The 17882-nt window shown below is 41.1% G+C and overlaps 1 protein-coding gene across 9 annotated transcripts in view; it reads left to right on the top strand.

Moving 5' to 3' along the window:
* LOC125991623 (RNA binding protein fox-1 homolog 3) overlaps positions 1-17882 on the top strand; it is a 159186-nt gene that overhangs the window by 129137 nt on the left and 12167 nt on the right. For 5 of the 9 annotated variants that reach the window (XM_049759705.1, XM_049759710.2, XM_049759708.1 and 2 more), the window contains 9 exons: positions 1621-1767; positions 7396-7449; positions 8294-8386; positions 9651-9711; positions 10305-10358; positions 13281-13413; positions 14135-14177; positions 14309-14373; positions 17195-17273. In XM_049759705.1, coding sequence (XP_049615662.1) covers positions 1621-1767; positions 7396-7449; positions 8294-8386; positions 9651-9711; positions 10305-10358; positions 13281-13413; positions 14135-14177; positions 14309-14373; positions 17195-17273 — 729 coding nt within the window. The remainder of the gene's footprint in view (positions 1-1620; positions 1768-7395; positions 7450-8293; positions 8387-9650; positions 9712-10304; positions 10359-13280; positions 13414-14134; positions 14178-14308; positions 14374-17194; positions 17274-17882) is intronic. The other 4 variants (XM_068649423.1, XM_049759707.1, XM_049759709.1 and 1 more) reach the window with 2 other exon arrangements.

The following is a 17882-nucleotide window of genomic DNA, read 5'->3' as shown; positions in this document are numbered from 1 at the left end:
TGCAGCTTTAGGATGTAAACATAATAGCATCACGCTTAAACAGTTTTTCTTTTTGGCCAGAGGTCATTAACAATTCCCAGAGAGTACATTTAATGAAATAAATCCACTCCACCAATCTGCGCCACAATTTAGACCTGCTTTCACCTGCTCTAAATTGTTTTCTTTCACCATTTTCTGTGTAATGCTCTCAGCACCTACTCAGCATTTGTGCGTGTGTGTTTGTGTGAGAGAGTGAGTGATGTAATGCCATTATCCTCGCTTCCCTGTCTTTCCATTTTTACCGTTGTCTCTTCTGTCAGCACTTAACCCCGTGTCTTGCATCTCTGAATACTTCCTCCCCAGCGCTAATTCTCGCTCTCTTCATTCTTTGGCTTTTTCTGTCTGCCACTCTCCAGTTCTCTCTCCCCCCATCTTGTTGGTTGTTGCTACAAATGCTGCTACCTTCAGCACTTCTCTCTCATTGATTGGAAGCCGGATAAGCTGACATCATCTCTCCATCTTGGAGTTTTGCCCTTATTCTTCCGCGCTTCCTTTTGCCTTCATCCTCATGTTGTTTGGATTTCTTTGCTTCCACATTTTTGAAAGCGGCCAAGAGGGAAGAAACAAGGAATAAAGCAACATATGAGTGGAAATCTATCTTTTGGTCCCCTGTACCTTTTGAAATGAAATGGTTACAACATCATTCAAAACTAATAACGTACACCAGGAGACTAAGCAATAAACCAAAGATTGACAACTAATATTTATCTGAGAAGCTGTGAGGAGAATTAGTAGGCTGAAGGATGTACGTTCCAAACCATTTTAAAAGTAAGGGGAGCTTTCCAAGTTGTGTTTTTATTTGTTTGTTTTTATGCACGGGCTGGCCCACATCTTGTTTAAAATGCACCAACACACCAGTAGCAAAGCTTCTCCAGCAAGGTTGCTTCAATTAACGCTGTCCCAGAAATCTTTAAGAAACTGAGCAGGCACAACATTGTCTGAAGAACCCCAGGCTTTATTTAATTAGAGCCGCAGTTTTGCTTTGATTTGGCTTTCAGCTTGACAATTGACTATGGATTGTACTGATTAAGAACAGCAGAGGAATGGATGTGAGAGTTCGACACGAAATCCCTTTCTCCAAATACTTAAGAAACAAATACTTGTCAAGGATGTTGGAAACAAATGACCCGGGGCCAATGTGGCTTCATCTCACCTGAGTTTTTCCTCACTTCCTCAGAATCTTAATGCTGACTCTATTTCACCAATTACCAGGGTGAACTTTGTTGGTCAATACGCTCTAACTCTGATGTTGCTTTGTGCCAGTTTGCAAATCCTTCCATTGAGTTTCTAAGTTTCTACCAGAGTTTGTCCAAACCAGTTTCACTTTCTCTCGTCACACATTGTTCTGGATGGTTGCTACTCGGGGGGGGGGGGGGGTTGTAACACAGGCAGTCTGAATGCATTGCATGTTCTCACTTGCCTTGCTTTGTGATTTCTGATGGACCAACTATGTTCGGTTAAGTGTTTTCACTGGAATAGTCACACCAGCGCATGATATGCCAGAAAAGCAGCATCAGTTTGTGAGTCGGCAGATTCAGATCTTATTCGTTGACCTTTGGCATTCTGTGTGCTTCTTTGCAGCAGGTAGATGACGTTGCGCAGACGGACGGTTCGCAGCATCTTCACCTGCAGCCAAGTGACTCTTCAGAGAAGCAGCAGCCTAAAAGATTACATGTCTCCAACATACCTTTCCGTTTCCGGGACCCTGACCTCCGACAAATGTTTGGGGTAAGATGTAGGATTGTTTTGGAATTGATTGCGACATTCTGATGTTGAAAGAGCACCGGGATTAGGCTTGATGCAAATATCCTTTGAATCGACCTGTTTTCTATACCGCTTGTCCCTACTAGGGTCGCCTGTAACTGGAGCCTATAGCAGGCAGCTGACTTAGCTAGCTGGGTATATCTCAGGACACATACAGTCTAGACTTGAGACAAAAAGCCAATAAATTGACATGCCATTAATCCATTCCAGCTCCTAAATAAATAAATCGTGAATGAATAAATAAATAAATGTAGATACCGCTCTATTTCAAACAAATGAAAGCATAATAAAAGAAATATTTTTGAAGCATAATTAATGTACAGTCCAATGAGACAAGCCGAAAGGAAAAAGTGAAACACAAAGGCTAACATTCAACATAAAGAATGTAAGTTGCGTCCCCTCCCCGAATTAGTAGGTTGCAAGACTCTGGTCATAAAACTAAATTATTCACAGCCTAACCTTTGCATGCCCCTTAACCCAAATTAGGCTAGCTTTATAAATGTTTTATCTCGCGTGTCTGTACTTAAGTGGTCCTCTGAAAGTCAGAGTGGTAGCTAGCTAGCCTATTGTATGCTCCACTTGTCTTTACACATGCAAAAGAAACATTTTGTGAAGAACTATTTAAGGACAGGCTGTACTCGTACTTGTGCCCGACAGTCGTTAAAGAACCTGTTGCTGAACTCCAGACACTGTACGAGCCACGTCACTCGGCGTGTTTCGCTAATGCATATATTTTTGCGCTCGGGATGTTTATAGCGCTGCCTGAATATAGCACAGGAGTTTGTACCTCTGTTTTCGGCATGCGCATAGCGCAAACACGCAAGCAAACCCAGCACGGAAATGAATATTTAATAGCGGGTCGGAGTTATGCGTCTCCTACCTTCCTGTTACACAAATGGACTGAAACATCTGCTCCTGTGAGTTCCACCGGCACTTCCCAGGCCTCAGAGCTGTTGATGTTGGGAGAAGGCACGGGAATGGAAGGGCCCGTCAGTAGAGACACAATTAATGGGATTCTTCAGCAGGGTTAAAAGGGAGTTTATCCTCATTAGGTGTATACAGGGTGACAGCATCAGCTAGGGCTGCTGGAGTGTCTGTCTGTGTGCATTTGGATTTGTGTATTCTTCAACTGTGCTGGGACTCTATATTTTCTCCCAACTGTCTCCAGTCACTTAGCGAATTCTCTGAGGCAGGCACTGAACGAACGCTGCGCTACAATTAACCGATGATGGCATCAGACTGGGCGAAAGGGAAAGGAGAATGGGAAAGGAGGATCAAAAGAGACAGACAGTCTGAGCCAGTCCTGTTGAACACCACATTTAAATTACCAGTAAAATGTCTGCCATGGGCCCTTTGACTTCAAAACACGTCCGCTCGGTTGTTATTGGTTAACGCGTCTAGTCCTGACCAATGTGTTCACGGTGCCGTTGTTTTCACGCTTCCCTCGAATAATAGACCAAACAACCAGCCCCGAACTGAAGCGAGTAAAGCTGAGCCAAGACAAGTCAGTAGCGTGCAATGGAAAAGCGGCAATTGGATTGTTCCTGAATGTGTTATTTTTCCTGAGCTGAAGGCAGAAGCAATTACTGTAAAATGTGTCTGGGCTTACTCCTCACTACCATAGATTTCAGAAGAACTGAAGAACTTCCTTTCACTTAAATTGGGATGTGTGAGCAGCAGACACAAATCTATTACAGTTCCACTAGACTACCGCCACCATGCAAACAAAGGCAATAACTGGGCATTACGGCAAATGGAATTCTGAGTCATCTCAGCCAAAGTTGTAATAGAAAAGCATTATGAGAGCATTAAACGAAGCCATATAAACAAGTTCAATCAAAGGCGAATCCCGAGACCTTTATGGATCGTCAACAATAAAGTCAGCATAACCTGCAAAAGCACTTCAATTCACAAAAACACACAGCATCAACAAAAACACAATCTTAATCATTAAACACGTTTGAGCTCATTCATAATGAGCTAAAGACCATTGGGAAGCTATTACAGGGCTAGGGATGAAGAAGACATTTGAATGGCAAACTGATTATTGGCATTATCACTCCACTCATTTAATTTCCCAATTCTCCAAATAAATGAGATCTTCATAAATAATTCCACACAACCAGATCTTTGCATGTCATCATTTTCGACAATTCCTTAATTGCTTGAAAGTCTCTGGCCTACTGTAAATTCAGCTTCACACAAGGGCGAAACCTGACAAGTTAAGATGCAGGACCGCCCGTCCCCTTGAGTATTGGCTCTGTTTAATTAATAAACAGGCATTTAGTGAGCCAACCGCAAGAGGGTCCTTACTGTCACACTCCCAGAGGTAGGGTGCCCTAAATGACTCATTAGATACTCAATGCACAGTCACTATACGTGTGGTGTGTGTGAGGGGTGGGATACCGTGGTAATGGTATTTTAATGACACCTACACCTGCCTAATCACCTGTTCAAGAGCTTTCCAGCATTCCAGGTAACGCGGCATTCTCAGCACGGGAATTCTTTTTAATATCTCTTGCTCCCCTCTCATTTGCCTTTGCAATTAGGTTCCATTCTGGCTTTCTCTACATCTGAGGAAGCAAGGTGTAATTATAATCAAAATTGGCTAATTTGCATCAACATATCATTGGAGTCATAGAAAATAGTTTTTGCAATGAGTGAAGCTGTTGGGGCGGGTAAGACCCCCCCCCCCCCCCCCCCCCCAAGTGCAAACAGTATGTTTGAGTCGATTCAGACAATTAGTTTGTCTCGACAAGTAAGGGTTAGTGATGAATAATATTGCTTTATGTATCATCAAATCAATGCAGGTGAAGGTTTATAGACATCAATAACTTGCTGCAGACATTAATTTTCAAATGTTTTGCTTTTTATTCACATAATCAAAGTGAAATTTGGGCAGTAAAAACAACCTACTAAAAAGTAATGATACAAGTTATGCTTGTCTACCGTCTCTCTCTCTCTCCCTTCCCCTTTCTCCCCCTACCACTCTCTCAATCCAACTAGTATAGGCAGACACTCAGACAGAGTCATTGGGGTCAGCGCAAGACAAATGACTCAAGCCCTTTTCACTCTGCACTTAGCAGAGTGCAAAGATCAAACCTGTGCATTGTGTATTTGCTGAGGGGCGGGCGGGCGGGTACCACTGAATGGGACGTGACACAAGGATGAGGAGGATACAGAATAATACAGTGTAGCTGCTCCCACCACATCTAACACTTTGTACCGGTCGGTTATTATGGCCAAGAGTGCAATGGTTTCTTCTCCCACCATAAAACTTTCCTTCAGAACTCTTTGCAAACTCCAGCAAGGCTGGAAGGTCTTTGTGTTGGAGCTGTAACAGTCCACGGCGATATGAAACTATCCCGACTGTAAACAGTGGCACTGATGTTGCATCACTTTTCAGTCCTTGCTTCTTTCTGACCTACCACTGTCATAAAAGCTTGGGAGCTAGCCCCTTAGGGGGACAAGCTGGCCCAACTCTGTGCTGGTCCCGAGCCCCGGATAAATAAGAGAAGTTGGAGTCAAGAAAAAAAAAGTCCATACCAAACTGTATTTAGATCATACATCATTTGACATATGATCAAATGTCCACCTCTGGTCGTTCTAATCTAACCTTTCTAATCACATCGCTAACAAAGGAATACGACAACACGAAGTAAATAAACTAGGTCATATTTTCATCTAATGTAAAGATATGGTTTTGAAAATAGAAGAAAAGGTCGCCCTGAAAACAAAAGCCGACAGCTTTAAGATCCAGATAAATGCCTTCTAATTGTGCTGCAGTGCTTCACTAACTCCATCTGGCACGCACATCGAAGCAACAATAACTTGAGGACATTGATGGAGAAGTATAGCTCCACACTGCAGCGTTGCACTTAAATGTGGCTGACATATATATAAATTACAATTGGGGAAACCTGCTGTTTGGATGACAAACTCCAGATGATGTTCACTCAAGTGGCATAAACGTCTGTCCAGATTATTTATCATATAGCACTCATTCCTATTTTCAACATCAATTTGAGTATTTTATTCTCGAGTAGAATTTTAGAATAGTCATATTTTTATCGAGTAGTTAGCCACTATTTAGCTTTGGTGTTTATGTCTGCTCATAAAGCATTTAGGTTGCTCATGATTTCCTAAACAGAACCTGAAAAAACGCATCCAGTATCCCCAAATGGTTTCCAAAACTGTTGGAATGTGTCACTTTCTATTTTACACTAAATTAAGCAACATGAATCACCGAGGTTGTGCGACACATGTACACGCTCCAAATGCAGCTTTCCACTGGGAGGAAGTAAAGGCCAGATTGTGTGAGCAGAGAGAAAACAGCACTAGCCCAACAAAATTGCTTGTTCACTGGTCTGTGGATAGGTCGCTCTCTCACTGGGGCTAGTCCCCCCCCCCGCATCCCAGAGTGTGCGTGCCGCACACTTACACAACACGGAAAGGGATTGAACGATTTTTTCATGTAGAAAACATTTGCTCAGAATGGAACCAAATCACTGCAAATAAGTAATTGTTGCGAGTAAAATGATTGTTGCTAGGCATGGCTTCATTTGCAGATGTGACCTCGCCTTTGCTCTGTTGTCTGCGCCATCTTTATTTATTTACTTATTAAAATAAACTGATTCAAGGTCTAGTTATGCAGAATGCAAGGCTGAGCATTACTATACTGCCTGGCAACAGGAACCTATAAGTGGAGCTCCACTCTTCTTGTTTAGATTTGTTAAACTACAAGGCGATTATTTTCATCATTTCTTTTGGTCGATTCGTCCATTCATGTTGACACCTCTATGTACTTTCCATAATGAGAACACTATTTTTTGTGCTCTTTCTGGGGTTTGGGAATTTAACCATGCAGGTAACTTCTTTTGATTTCATCTCTTTTGTCTTAGCAGCAAGAATGAATCAATATTTGCTCGCAGAGAGCTAGCTGTCTATAAATTCATCCTTTTTAGCGGGCGGGGGCTTGCTCTCATTTCCAAATCATCTTTCGAGCGCTTACATTGTATGGAGTCAGCGCTGGGAGCAATTGCCCGGTTACATTCGACAGAGTAGTGTACATTTGATAGACATCTCCAATAAGTCCAGCCAAACATGATGAGTCCAAAAGAAAGCGTTTTCTTGTCTAAGAGAAAATTTGAGACACTTGCACTCTTAATTGTGTTTTATCTAAAGAGGGGGAAAAAAAACATAAGATGATGGGCATCATTAAGATCAGTGGTGTGTGCCAATACGTTCCACAGCTATAGCATCTGCCTTGCTAATGTTCATTAACAGCATATAGCCTTCCGCGCCAATACACACACATGGCCATATACGCTCGTCTTTATCGCCACAACAGAGCAAACACAGCATTAAATGGCACTAAGCTTAAATGGCTGTTTTAATAATCTAATTGTCAGGTCAAGAGAAGTTTGAGAATGGAGACAATTGAAAACTTGACTTGCATACTCGACAATTTAATGAAGAAAAGTTTTTTAGGGAAAAGCTATGCAACGTTTTGGGCATTTCATGTTGTATTTGATGAGCAAGATTAGCTGGCATTCGAATGATCCTGTTTTCTCTCCTTTTTGTTGTCAACAGCAATTTGGCAAGATTTTGGATGTGGAAATTATCTTTAATGAACGAGGCTCCAAGGTAAGGCAACACAAAGAAAGGTGTGCGGTATACAGTATTTTTTTCCTCTGACTTTGGTCTGTATCCCCTGTCCGCATTTTCTCTCCCACAATTGCTCCTCTGTCTTCACGGTGCTTTCTTTCTTTCTTTCGTTCACTCTGTCTAAGGGTAATTATAAAGTTATCAGTTCCAATTGCCTTCAGGCAGCTTTTACACGTTTGCCGCCTGCCATATATCGAGACCTACGCTCAACCGCATCCTCTTATCTTAATGCTGACATCAGGCGGCTGGCTCACAGTATGCAAACACACACTGTCTTGCCTAGTTAGCTCCCCGACCTATAGCAGCAGGAGATAACCGCTAGCATGCACAAAGATGGAGCCTATCCAAGAAGAGAAAAATAATAATGTGCATAAGGTGGCCCAGAGTGGAAATGAGCGCTATCAGATTTGCATCAATTTAGCAATAATGGAAATACAGATAGTGCTGATTAGCAATTAGTATCTTTGGATTTCTATCCCCGACTTTACCGAACTTCAGTATCTGCTTCTGTGGCCAGCGGAGGAACACACACAAGCTGTACTGCTTGAGGGTGTGCTCACTGGTTTGTCTAATTCTTCTGGGTCCAATGATTTCTGTAAATGTATTTGCAGTGGGGAATGAAAAAGACAAAAGCGTCACACACGAATTGATGCTGTTTAGTTTCCCGACATAGCTGTGTGGCTCGTGTTTGATTCTGCCAACTTCCAAGTTCCATTTCCTAACCTCCAGAACTCTCATCTCTGTCTTTTTCCCCTCTCCTTTTCTTTTTCCTGACTTCTGTCCATTTTTGTTTTTGTGTGACCTCACTTCCTGGCGACTGCAGGGCTTTGGGTTTGTAACATTTGAAACGACCGCAGATGCTGATCGCGCACGGGAGAAACTAAATGGTACAATCGTAGAGGGCCGCAAAATCGAGGTGCCTGTCTTTTTCCCCCCCTCTCTGTTTTTGCCTTCTGCCCTCTTCTTCCTCCCCTCCCTCCTCCCACCCCTGACTCTGTCTTTCCTTTTTCCTTCTGCCTGAAGTTTCCTGCAATACCTCCCCTCTCTTCCATTCATCTCGTGTCTTCCACCTGCCTGCTGCACCTTGAACGCTGCATGCTGAAGCCTGATCTGATCTGATCTGATCTGTAAGTGTTTGTGACAAAGACAGAGAAAGAGCCGAGCCGTTCGGCGACGTTTGAGTGTTTGCCCCGCCCGTGTTTTGACACAAACAATCAATTACTACTTTGATGGTGACAAATTGTGGCATGTGTGTTTGTGGGTGGGTGCATGCGCACGCAATCACATCCGTTTGGTTGTTTGGGAGTTAAAAAGGAAATTGAAGTTCAACAAGCTGTGGTCATATCAACAGACTCCTCTCCTGGTGGGCAATCCAAAAAATGCATGGGCCCTGAAGGCACATGTGGAAAAACTATTCATGCAAAAGTGCTGAAAACAAATTTTGTCAAAAGCGGTTCATGGTCCCATTTTCTTCTGATTTGGGCTTGCTTCTTTCCAACACTGATTTGCTGAGATTTCAAATAGTTGCTATTGTAGATTCAACCGTGATAAATTTGAGGGGGCATCAGAAGTGCAAAATGAAGTGATGGAATCGGAAGTGTTAGGGGAAGCTCTCACATCTGTTTGTGTCTTTGGGTCTTCTTAAATTCACCTTGCTGCCGGCCTTGTTTTTTGGAATCTATGAAACGCACCTATTTGCTGATTTGCCTTCAAGCCAAAGCCATGTGGAATATCAAAATATTGAACTGGCACCATTTGATAGCATTTTCTAGTCCAAGACCTATTTTGAAATGAGGGGAAGATCATCATTTGGTTCGCCTTTTTTTAATTGATTTGAAAATGGTTGCTCTACACAATATTTGGATTACAGTAGGTTTGTTGACAGATGGACACGTGTGTGTATATTTTTTATTCCAATGGGAATTTCTCAAGAATGTAGCTTGTGAATGATTTTGGATTGTATTCAAATATTATTTTTTTCGATTGGTTTATTTGACGATACATTTACTATACAGTCATCTTGTTTTTTTTACACATTGTGCATCTTTTTTTTATTTAAAAGATTGTATAGAAAATCTTACTGCATGTTGCTTGACTTGAACAATACAGCATGGTTATGATGTGATATATTCCGTGTGTCCAGCTTTGCCTAATACTAACTTATGCCTGCCTGCTGACAGGTCAATAATGCCACAGCAAGAGTAATGACCAACAAAAAAGTGGCAAACCCTTACACAAACGGTAAGATGTAACCTTTATTTGGATCTTTGCTCATTTATTTTTTGGAATTAGTGCCAGGTGATGTTTAATGGTTGCAAACACAAACCAGCACACCTCAAAGGGAAGGGCAACCAAGTAAATTCACTTTTGGAATAGAAAGGAAACAAAAGTTAAATAGACATCATATTTAGATGAAAGGCACATTTGTCATAGAGGATTCCAAATCTGTAATAGAGAATTTAGTTTGAAATATCACACAAATAGCAAATACATATGGAAAACGTTTTTATATACTGCTTATTGTCAGACTATATGAATAAGCTTGGTGTAAAAGTAATTTGAGTACCATGAGCAGTATTAACTATAAATTCTATCTTCAAATATAAATGCAAGACACAATTCAATCTTTTGATGTGCGCTGATCCATTAAATTCCTCCCTTTTCTAGTCTAGTGACTTCTTGATAAGAAACTTAAACTGTTGTTTTTATTATTCATGCAGTGTTTTGCATTTTAAACAATGTATATTTGTTTTATTTTTTCAATTATTATTATTATTATTAATATTGGAACCCCAAATCTCAGAAGACAATTGTCACTGTGTGTTTTTTTGTAGGCTGGAAGCTGAATCCAGTGGTTGGAGCTGTCTATGGTCCTGAATTTTACGCAGGTACAAAAAAGCTCAGAGAAACCATTTGATTTATTTAAGAGCACTACGAATGGATTTTATATTCTGTATCTCCATGTCTGACAATATGCACTGGACTGATGAGCCATTTCCATGGAGGCCCATGTGTGGCTGCACCAACTTATTTGCCTAAGTGCGGCTCGGTTTCATGCGCTGAGACTGCTCGCTCGCTCGCATAACTGTACTTCTTTTTGCTCATTAGTCTGAAATCTGTTCATTTCCAGACAGCTTTACAGCACCCCTCTAAATAACTGTTCTGACAGAGAGACGCCATCCATCTTTTTTATTTCTCACCACTCCCTCCCTCCCTCCCTCCCTCCTCGCTACTTTTCTGCCCCCGTCCCAGTAGTGTACATCCATCCCCTAATCCACCAACCCAAACAAGCAACAGAGCATGAAGAGATGACCTGCTCCCAGTACAAACAGGGTAATCTTTCATTGAGTCCCCCCTAATTCCACACAAATGACAAGCACATCGTGGAACAATCTGTTCAAGTTGAACTGAAGCAGAAATGTAAAGTAGATTTAGCAGCTGGGTTTGAGATTTTATGACTACCTTTGTTCCCAGATCTGCACAAATCAGGAATGTTTTGTTTGACTTTCAAGATTACAGTGTATAAACTGGAAAGAGGCTCATGTGAGAATGTTATGTGGCTCTTGATTTAGCTCTCATTGCATTTTATGGAAATGAGACTTGACTTTTTCGAGCTCTGGTAAAATAGCTGTAGCCTTAAAACGGGAAATGTTCAAATTGAAACAGTCTCTAAACGGGGTGTTCTATGGATCCACCACGTCATACACATATCCAGTCTGGCTTGCTAATTGATAAGATGCTAATGTGCCGCACCACTAAAGTTTGCCAAGCCTAAATGACACCATATGCTTCCTTCCCTCCCAGGACAAAGGCAAACCGAATAGACAGAATTTCAGAGGAAAACCATTCGTGCCCTCTTCAGTTTCCTTTTTTTTTTTTTTTTAATTCCTCCTTCCACTCATCAATCAAACCCAGCGAGCCTTTTATGCCGATATTATCAGCCACTATGAGTTAACCGCAGATAGATTTGTATCTATATTTACAAGTGCCAATAAATGACAATTAAACAGGGGAGAGAGATCAAATATTTCATCCATGTTATAAGCTTAGTCAATATGGGCCAAAATGTCTCTCTGCTTATCACAGTTATCAGCTGACTTCAGCAATGTCGGCCGAGATGAATGATATCTACTGTATAAAGTGAAATAAATCTCCGTTGAAATTCAGGATTTAATCATCTTTGGATGTGCGGAGTTCCACTTTATATTGATATACAGCGGGTGTTTAAAATCCAAAAGTTTTCGGGCATATCTTTTAATCAATCAGGTATTTTCCAGATGTTTGCCGTTCCATCACGACTGCATCCTGGGGCACAAAAGCAAGGTCTGACTGACTGATTTTGTTGTGGAAGAACCCCACTGCCCTGCACAGAGTCTTCACCTCAGGCTATTTTAGACTGCAAAACTCAAGTGTAAAGAAATAAATAAAACATCAACTAAGACACACTTGAAAAAGTTGCAGCAAATCATCTCGGTCGGAACAGCGGAAGGTGTTTAAAGATGGGGCTGTTAATAGGAAAAAAGGGAAAGTAGGTGGGATCAGGATATCTTGTGGAATAATTATGACTGCATTTAATCTAGTTTGGGGGCGGGGGCAAAGCAGGATGTAAAGCAGGACGTAAGGACGATTAATCACCCTTTATCAGACGCCTTTTCCCAGCACCCATCAGCTGAATCGGCCTCCATAAATCCTGGCCGCCTTGACAGTGCACTCCATCTCCATTGCTAGGCTTGGCTACAGGTTTATTGTGCGCAAATCCCATTCAGAAGAATGACAGATGACCTCCACACGCATGCGGGCGGGCGGGCGGGCGCACCTTTTCACTAACTATGGAATATAGCGTTTGGGCATACACACAAACTCCAAACTCCGCACAGCAATTCGATCTGACTTCTTTTACGTACCCTTTCCTTCCTAAATGTGACAACAGAGTGCGAACTTTGTGAATGATCGTCAACAGGGCTTTTTGCTCGGCGGTGAATTAAGTCAGCTGTGTTCACGTCCACAACGGTGCAAAATGTCCATTTTTAACTGCGTGCATCTGTGAAAATGGCCGCGAGCGGATTTAGACTCCGATATAGAGCCCATAGCCTTAGCCAGGTTGTTCATTTGCATGCAAGGAAGGGAAATATTGTACATAGAGGCAATGATATATAATAATATAACATATGTGTATAGTAATAATACAATAAATGATAAAAATAGAAAAATAAAGATGATTAACCATTTTTTAGTTTGATTTGAGTTATTGTATGGCAGTTGTTTGGCAGTACAGCACTCCTGAGGAGAACAAATAAACGAAAATGCAAGATAAATAAAATCACATAGAAAAGCTCTTAAGGCTTTTAACACACGCTGGATTGAATATATGTCTGTTGTGCGTCATCATTGATCAAGCTCAGCCTACAATCATCTTCAGCTTCATGTTAATTCAATCTAAAAGATGCGTAAATATCAACATAGCTCATCCGCAGGCGGACGGTAGAGTAAAGTTTAACTGTGAATATTTATAATTGTGAACTACAAATCCATGCATTTGTTTCTATGGTCTGCTGGCTGCCTTTTACTTAGGCAGGTTTGATTTGTTGTGGTTTCTTTTTTTTTTTTTGTTCTCAATTCAAATCTATCTGGTTGTTTTTTGCATTTTTTATTTTATGGGTCTGTCGCACAGGCTGGTGATTCATAGGTTGTTCCAGCACCACTGTAGCGTGCACGAGCCATAGCTCATCGTCATATTCTATTCACATACGTATGTCACACCCTCAGCATCCATTTTGAAAATGTTATTTTTGTCTGTACTTTGATTTCAGTCACAGGGTTTCCTTACCCTACCACAGGAGCAGCAGTGGCCTATAGAGGGGCCCATTTGAGAGGGAGGGGCCGAGCTGTCTATAACACGTTCCGCGCCGCACCACCCCCTCCGCCCATCCCAGCCTACGGAGCGTGAGTGACATGCATACGTTCACGTGGTGAAGAAATGGAATTCAAAAGTATTCAATTTTACACACACATTTCCACTGCACACTTGCAGTGAGTGGAAAACAAAAAGGCCACTTTCTAATAGAGCGGAAAATTGCTCTTTGATTCCGTTTTTTTTTTTCAAAGATGTCACTCTTTATTCAGCTGCGAATGAACTGCTATGACCTGCCCTGCACACTCCAAGGGGCCCACCTCAGTCAGAGCGAGACCGAGTGGTGGTGTGTTGCAAAAATGCTGTTAAGTAGTTTGCTATTAAGTGTTTTCAATATTTTATATATATATATACGTATTTGAGAGATGAATGGATGGATAAATGTAAAATACTGTACACATGAAGAAAAAGAACAGAGTCCACTTTAAAAGTGACTATGAAAAATGTCTCCCATTTTATGATTATCAGCATTGCAAAGTAATTACCTTATCAGGTCTGGATAATTCAGCCAAGCTCAACAGTTCTTCAAGGTGTCTGTAAGTGAGTTTTTTTTTTTTTTTTTTTAATGAAAAAGAGTCAGGAGTGATTGCGGAATACACTGCAGTCCTAGAATGGAAATCTATAATCTGTGTTTTGCAAAATCATATTCATTAAAAGCTGAAAAGCAAATTATTCTTTTTTTCCCACAAAAGGTAATAAATATTTGATTGAAAACAAAAATCTTATGTATTTTTTGTGTGTATGTTTTGTTAGCAGTGTGGTCTACCAAGATGGATTTTACGGTGCAGAAATTTACGTGAGTAGATCTGTTTTTACACTCTTCAATGAACACGAGCTCTAATAATATCTGTCGCGTGGAATCGAATGACTAAAGTCATATCTGTTATTTTATTTCTAAAAGTGGAATGATGCTGTTTCTTTGTTCAGGGTGGCTATGCAGCTTACAGATATGCCCAGCCAGCTGCTACTGCTGCAGCCGCATATAGTGACAGGTATGCTCTTCTTTCCCAATTGTATTTATTTTCTTTTAAATTTTGGAATCAACTCATTGACTGGCAACGCAATTAATATCTTTGGTGTCTATGTGAGCTAAGCTCCGAGTTATTCACCATCAAATGAAGCTTCACCAACCAGATACTTGTAAGAAGAATACAGTACAATAGAATAAAATGCTTTCCATCCCACTCCACTTTCAAACATCTCGAAGCCATCCTGTCAAATGGAAGATAGGCATTTAAGGTTTAAAAGTGAAAAATAACTTCTGTTACATGATGCGATCACGAACGTAGCTTGGCTACCAAAAAGCTTTTTGCTGCTGAAAATAACTCTGTCGCAACTAGTTCCAACGCTGCTTTTTATTGTACGTTCTGTCGGGAGTTACACCCGTTATACCAGATTATAAGCGATTGTTGTTTTGGTGTGTGTGTGTGTGTGCGTGCGCGCACCTTTGTGTGTGTGTTAAGTATGCTCTGTGAACTATCCTCGGGAGATAGAGCATGTCAGGCCAGATAAGAAATGTTCACAGTAGGAGGCTGTAGACCTCTGATAATGTAAGATACAATAGAGGTGAGAAGTGAGTGGCGCTCTCTAAAGACTTCTGCTATCGAGAAAGTGAAGGGGAAATGGATTGCAGGTGAGGAGAGAAAGAGAGAGAGAGAGCACATCTCCCTCCACAGGACTCATTTGCTTCCCTTTGATTTTCTCCACTTCTATATTTCAACATTGTTTATTCTCCATGACGGTTGTGTATTGCCTCTCTTGTATTCTATTTTCACGCACTCTTGATTTAGAGGGAAGTCTAAGCACCGAGGTGGAATTGAGAGGAGATGGGTCAGAGGGTGCGAGGCGCTTTTATTTATTGTCAGATAAGAGAGGTCTTGAATAGACTAGATGGGAGACATTTTGGCTGCCTTATTGTGCACAAAGCAAACTACACTATTTGTGTCCACCTTCCATTATCTGAATAAAGATAAGTAAAAAAAAAAAAAAAATGGAAGCGAAATGGTTGCACAATCAAAGTCGAATAATTTAATTTGCAAAAAATGACTAATAGTAGAATCACAATCAGCGGATTAGTGCTGATGCTGAAGACGATGTTTTCTTTGATTTATGAGCCGATTGATTCATGGACATTGCATATTTGGCCACATTCAGCCGATTTCATCAAGCAGGGTGAAATATTGATTGGATCTTTGAGTTATGGCTTTGGGAAAGACAGTTCAGGAATGTTAAGAGAATTTTCATAGGGGCTATTCTAAAACTCATTTGAATTGAATATTGATTAGGATTATTTGTAAACATTCTTCCCCCTTCACGCTCCCTTCCCTCTTTTTGTCTGAAGGTTTCTCCCTTAAATTATTGCCTAACAAAACCTCGTTTACCCACGCAACCTTTTATCTTTGTCCTCCAGACGTATTTTTGCTCCCTTTTTAAATTTAGCAAACAAACCAGAGGGGGAGGGTGAAGAGGAATCCAAATAAAGCAGTCTAGTAGCATCAGAGAAAGAGGGATGGAATAAGAAAAGAGATGGGCTTTGGGCTTGGGGATTAGTTCCAAGCCAGTGCTGGTGAATAGACTGGAAATAAATCTTGGGAGAGGAGACCGACGAAGAGGAGTACTCGGAGTTGGCGACTCGGGGAAACCTAAAGGCGTAGCCACCAGAAAAAAAGGAATCCTTCTGTCCAAACTGGTGTCCTAGTGGCAATCCCAAAGTAACTTAGAATACGATATGATCCTGATAGGTTGCCACTTAGAATGATGACAACATCCACCTTTCTTGTACTGTACATTCATCAGCACAACATTTCAAAAACTATTTCATCCATTTATTTGGTCCTTGAAATATGCTGTGTCACAACTTTAGCGTGTTTTCACTTGCAGGCATTTTTTTGAAACGGACTTTTTATGCCTGAATTAAGGATCAGCGCAAATCTATAGATTTACAATGTACGATACATAAGGGGACACTGAGTGCATTTTCATCCCGCTGGTCATTCTTCAGTGCGAGAGTGAGGAGGTAAATGGTTATAGATCTTCCCTTTGCACCGCCGTTAAAATCGACGAGCCATAATGCCGCACATCCCATGCTTATTGTCATTAGCGGGCGCTCCCTATCCATTATCTAACGCTACCTAATCAAAGTTAACATCCACAAGTTTTGCAGTTTGTGCTTAGAGATGGAAGGAAGAAGGGAAACAAATTGCTGCTTTGATTTGTATCATCTTAAAGATCCCATACGGGTTTATGTTTGGTGAATAAGTCATAATGTCAGAATGCAAGGATGGCCTCCTTAGCAACAACAACAAAAAAAAAAAGCGCCACCAAGCTATTAGTTTCCCACAGGGGGTATGTTCACAGTATGGTGACTCTAAATCTGAAAGCAATAGCTTTCCATGTTTATGTGTTGTATTAAAAGAAAAAAAATCAGTCTAGCCACTATAGTTCTGCGGGCCAAGAAGTGCTCCAGTGGTGAAGCCAACAGAACCACATCATATGCAAAAGCAGATACGTAGTAATACTGAGGCGCTTCTAGCCGGGTCACCGACCTTTTTCATAGTGAGAGCTATTTCTCAGGTTCTGAGTGAATGGCTACCAGTTTGATACAATTCTAAATTAACATATTAATACTTTTATTATGATGTGATTAATAATTGATCATATTCATTTCGGTGACTGATGGTACAGTGGTAGATTCAGTTTCCGTTTTGTGGCACTGTGAAGGTGAGTGGAAATGGTTGTTTTTGTCCCATCCTAAAAAAGATATACCTACGTATATTGATTTGTTTTCATTATTGACATTGGCTGTTTTTGCAGTTATGGGCGAGTCTATGCAACAGCAGACCCATATCACCACACGATCGGTCCTGCAGCCACCTATACGGTTGGCACTATGGTGAGTGCGTTTCCTCTTTCTTCATCTGGCTGTCTGAATATTATTCCCGTATGACGTATGAGTATTCAACGTCACTTTCTACTGTTGCCATACGTACATGGATGTTTGATTGCACTGTACGGATATTACGATATCAAGCAACGTAAGACGAGCCCTTAGGTGGCTGCTAAATTGTCCTGCCTGCGAAATGTGTTTTCCCCTCTATGTGACCGAATTTGAATGTTGAATGTGAATCGATGCCACTTCAGTAAATGAAAAAGGGAAGCTGCTGTATTCTCCAACTCCCCAATCGCATATATTGGCCTGAAGCTTTTTTTGCTTGAAATTTAGCTGAGACTGGGAATTTGATCATTTTGCAAGGGGAGTCAAACGTTAATGTTTGTTTTTAGCTAGCTTTGCAGCTAACATCAAAGATGAAACATTCTTTTCAAACGTATGGACAAGATCCTAGAGGACGGAGGAAAACAACAAGTACTGCTTTTTATTGTTCCTTTCTCTACATGGGTCTAGGTAAAGCCTTCTTCCAGTGTGTTACAGCCATCTACTTGATGCATATGCTGTGAGATTTAAAGACAATAAAAAGGTAGAAGAAGGAAGCATAGAAGCAAA

Source organism: Syngnathus scovelli, chromosome 21 (genome assembly GCF_024217435.2).
Source record: "Syngnathus scovelli strain Florida chromosome 21, RoL_Ssco_1.2, whole genome shotgun sequence".
NCBI classification, from domain to species: Eukaryota; Metazoa; Chordata; class Actinopteri; order Syngnathiformes; family Syngnathidae; genus Syngnathus; species Syngnathus scovelli.
The sequence above is the reverse complement of the archived record's forward strand: the minus strand, read 5'-3'. Positions and strand labels throughout refer to the sequence as shown.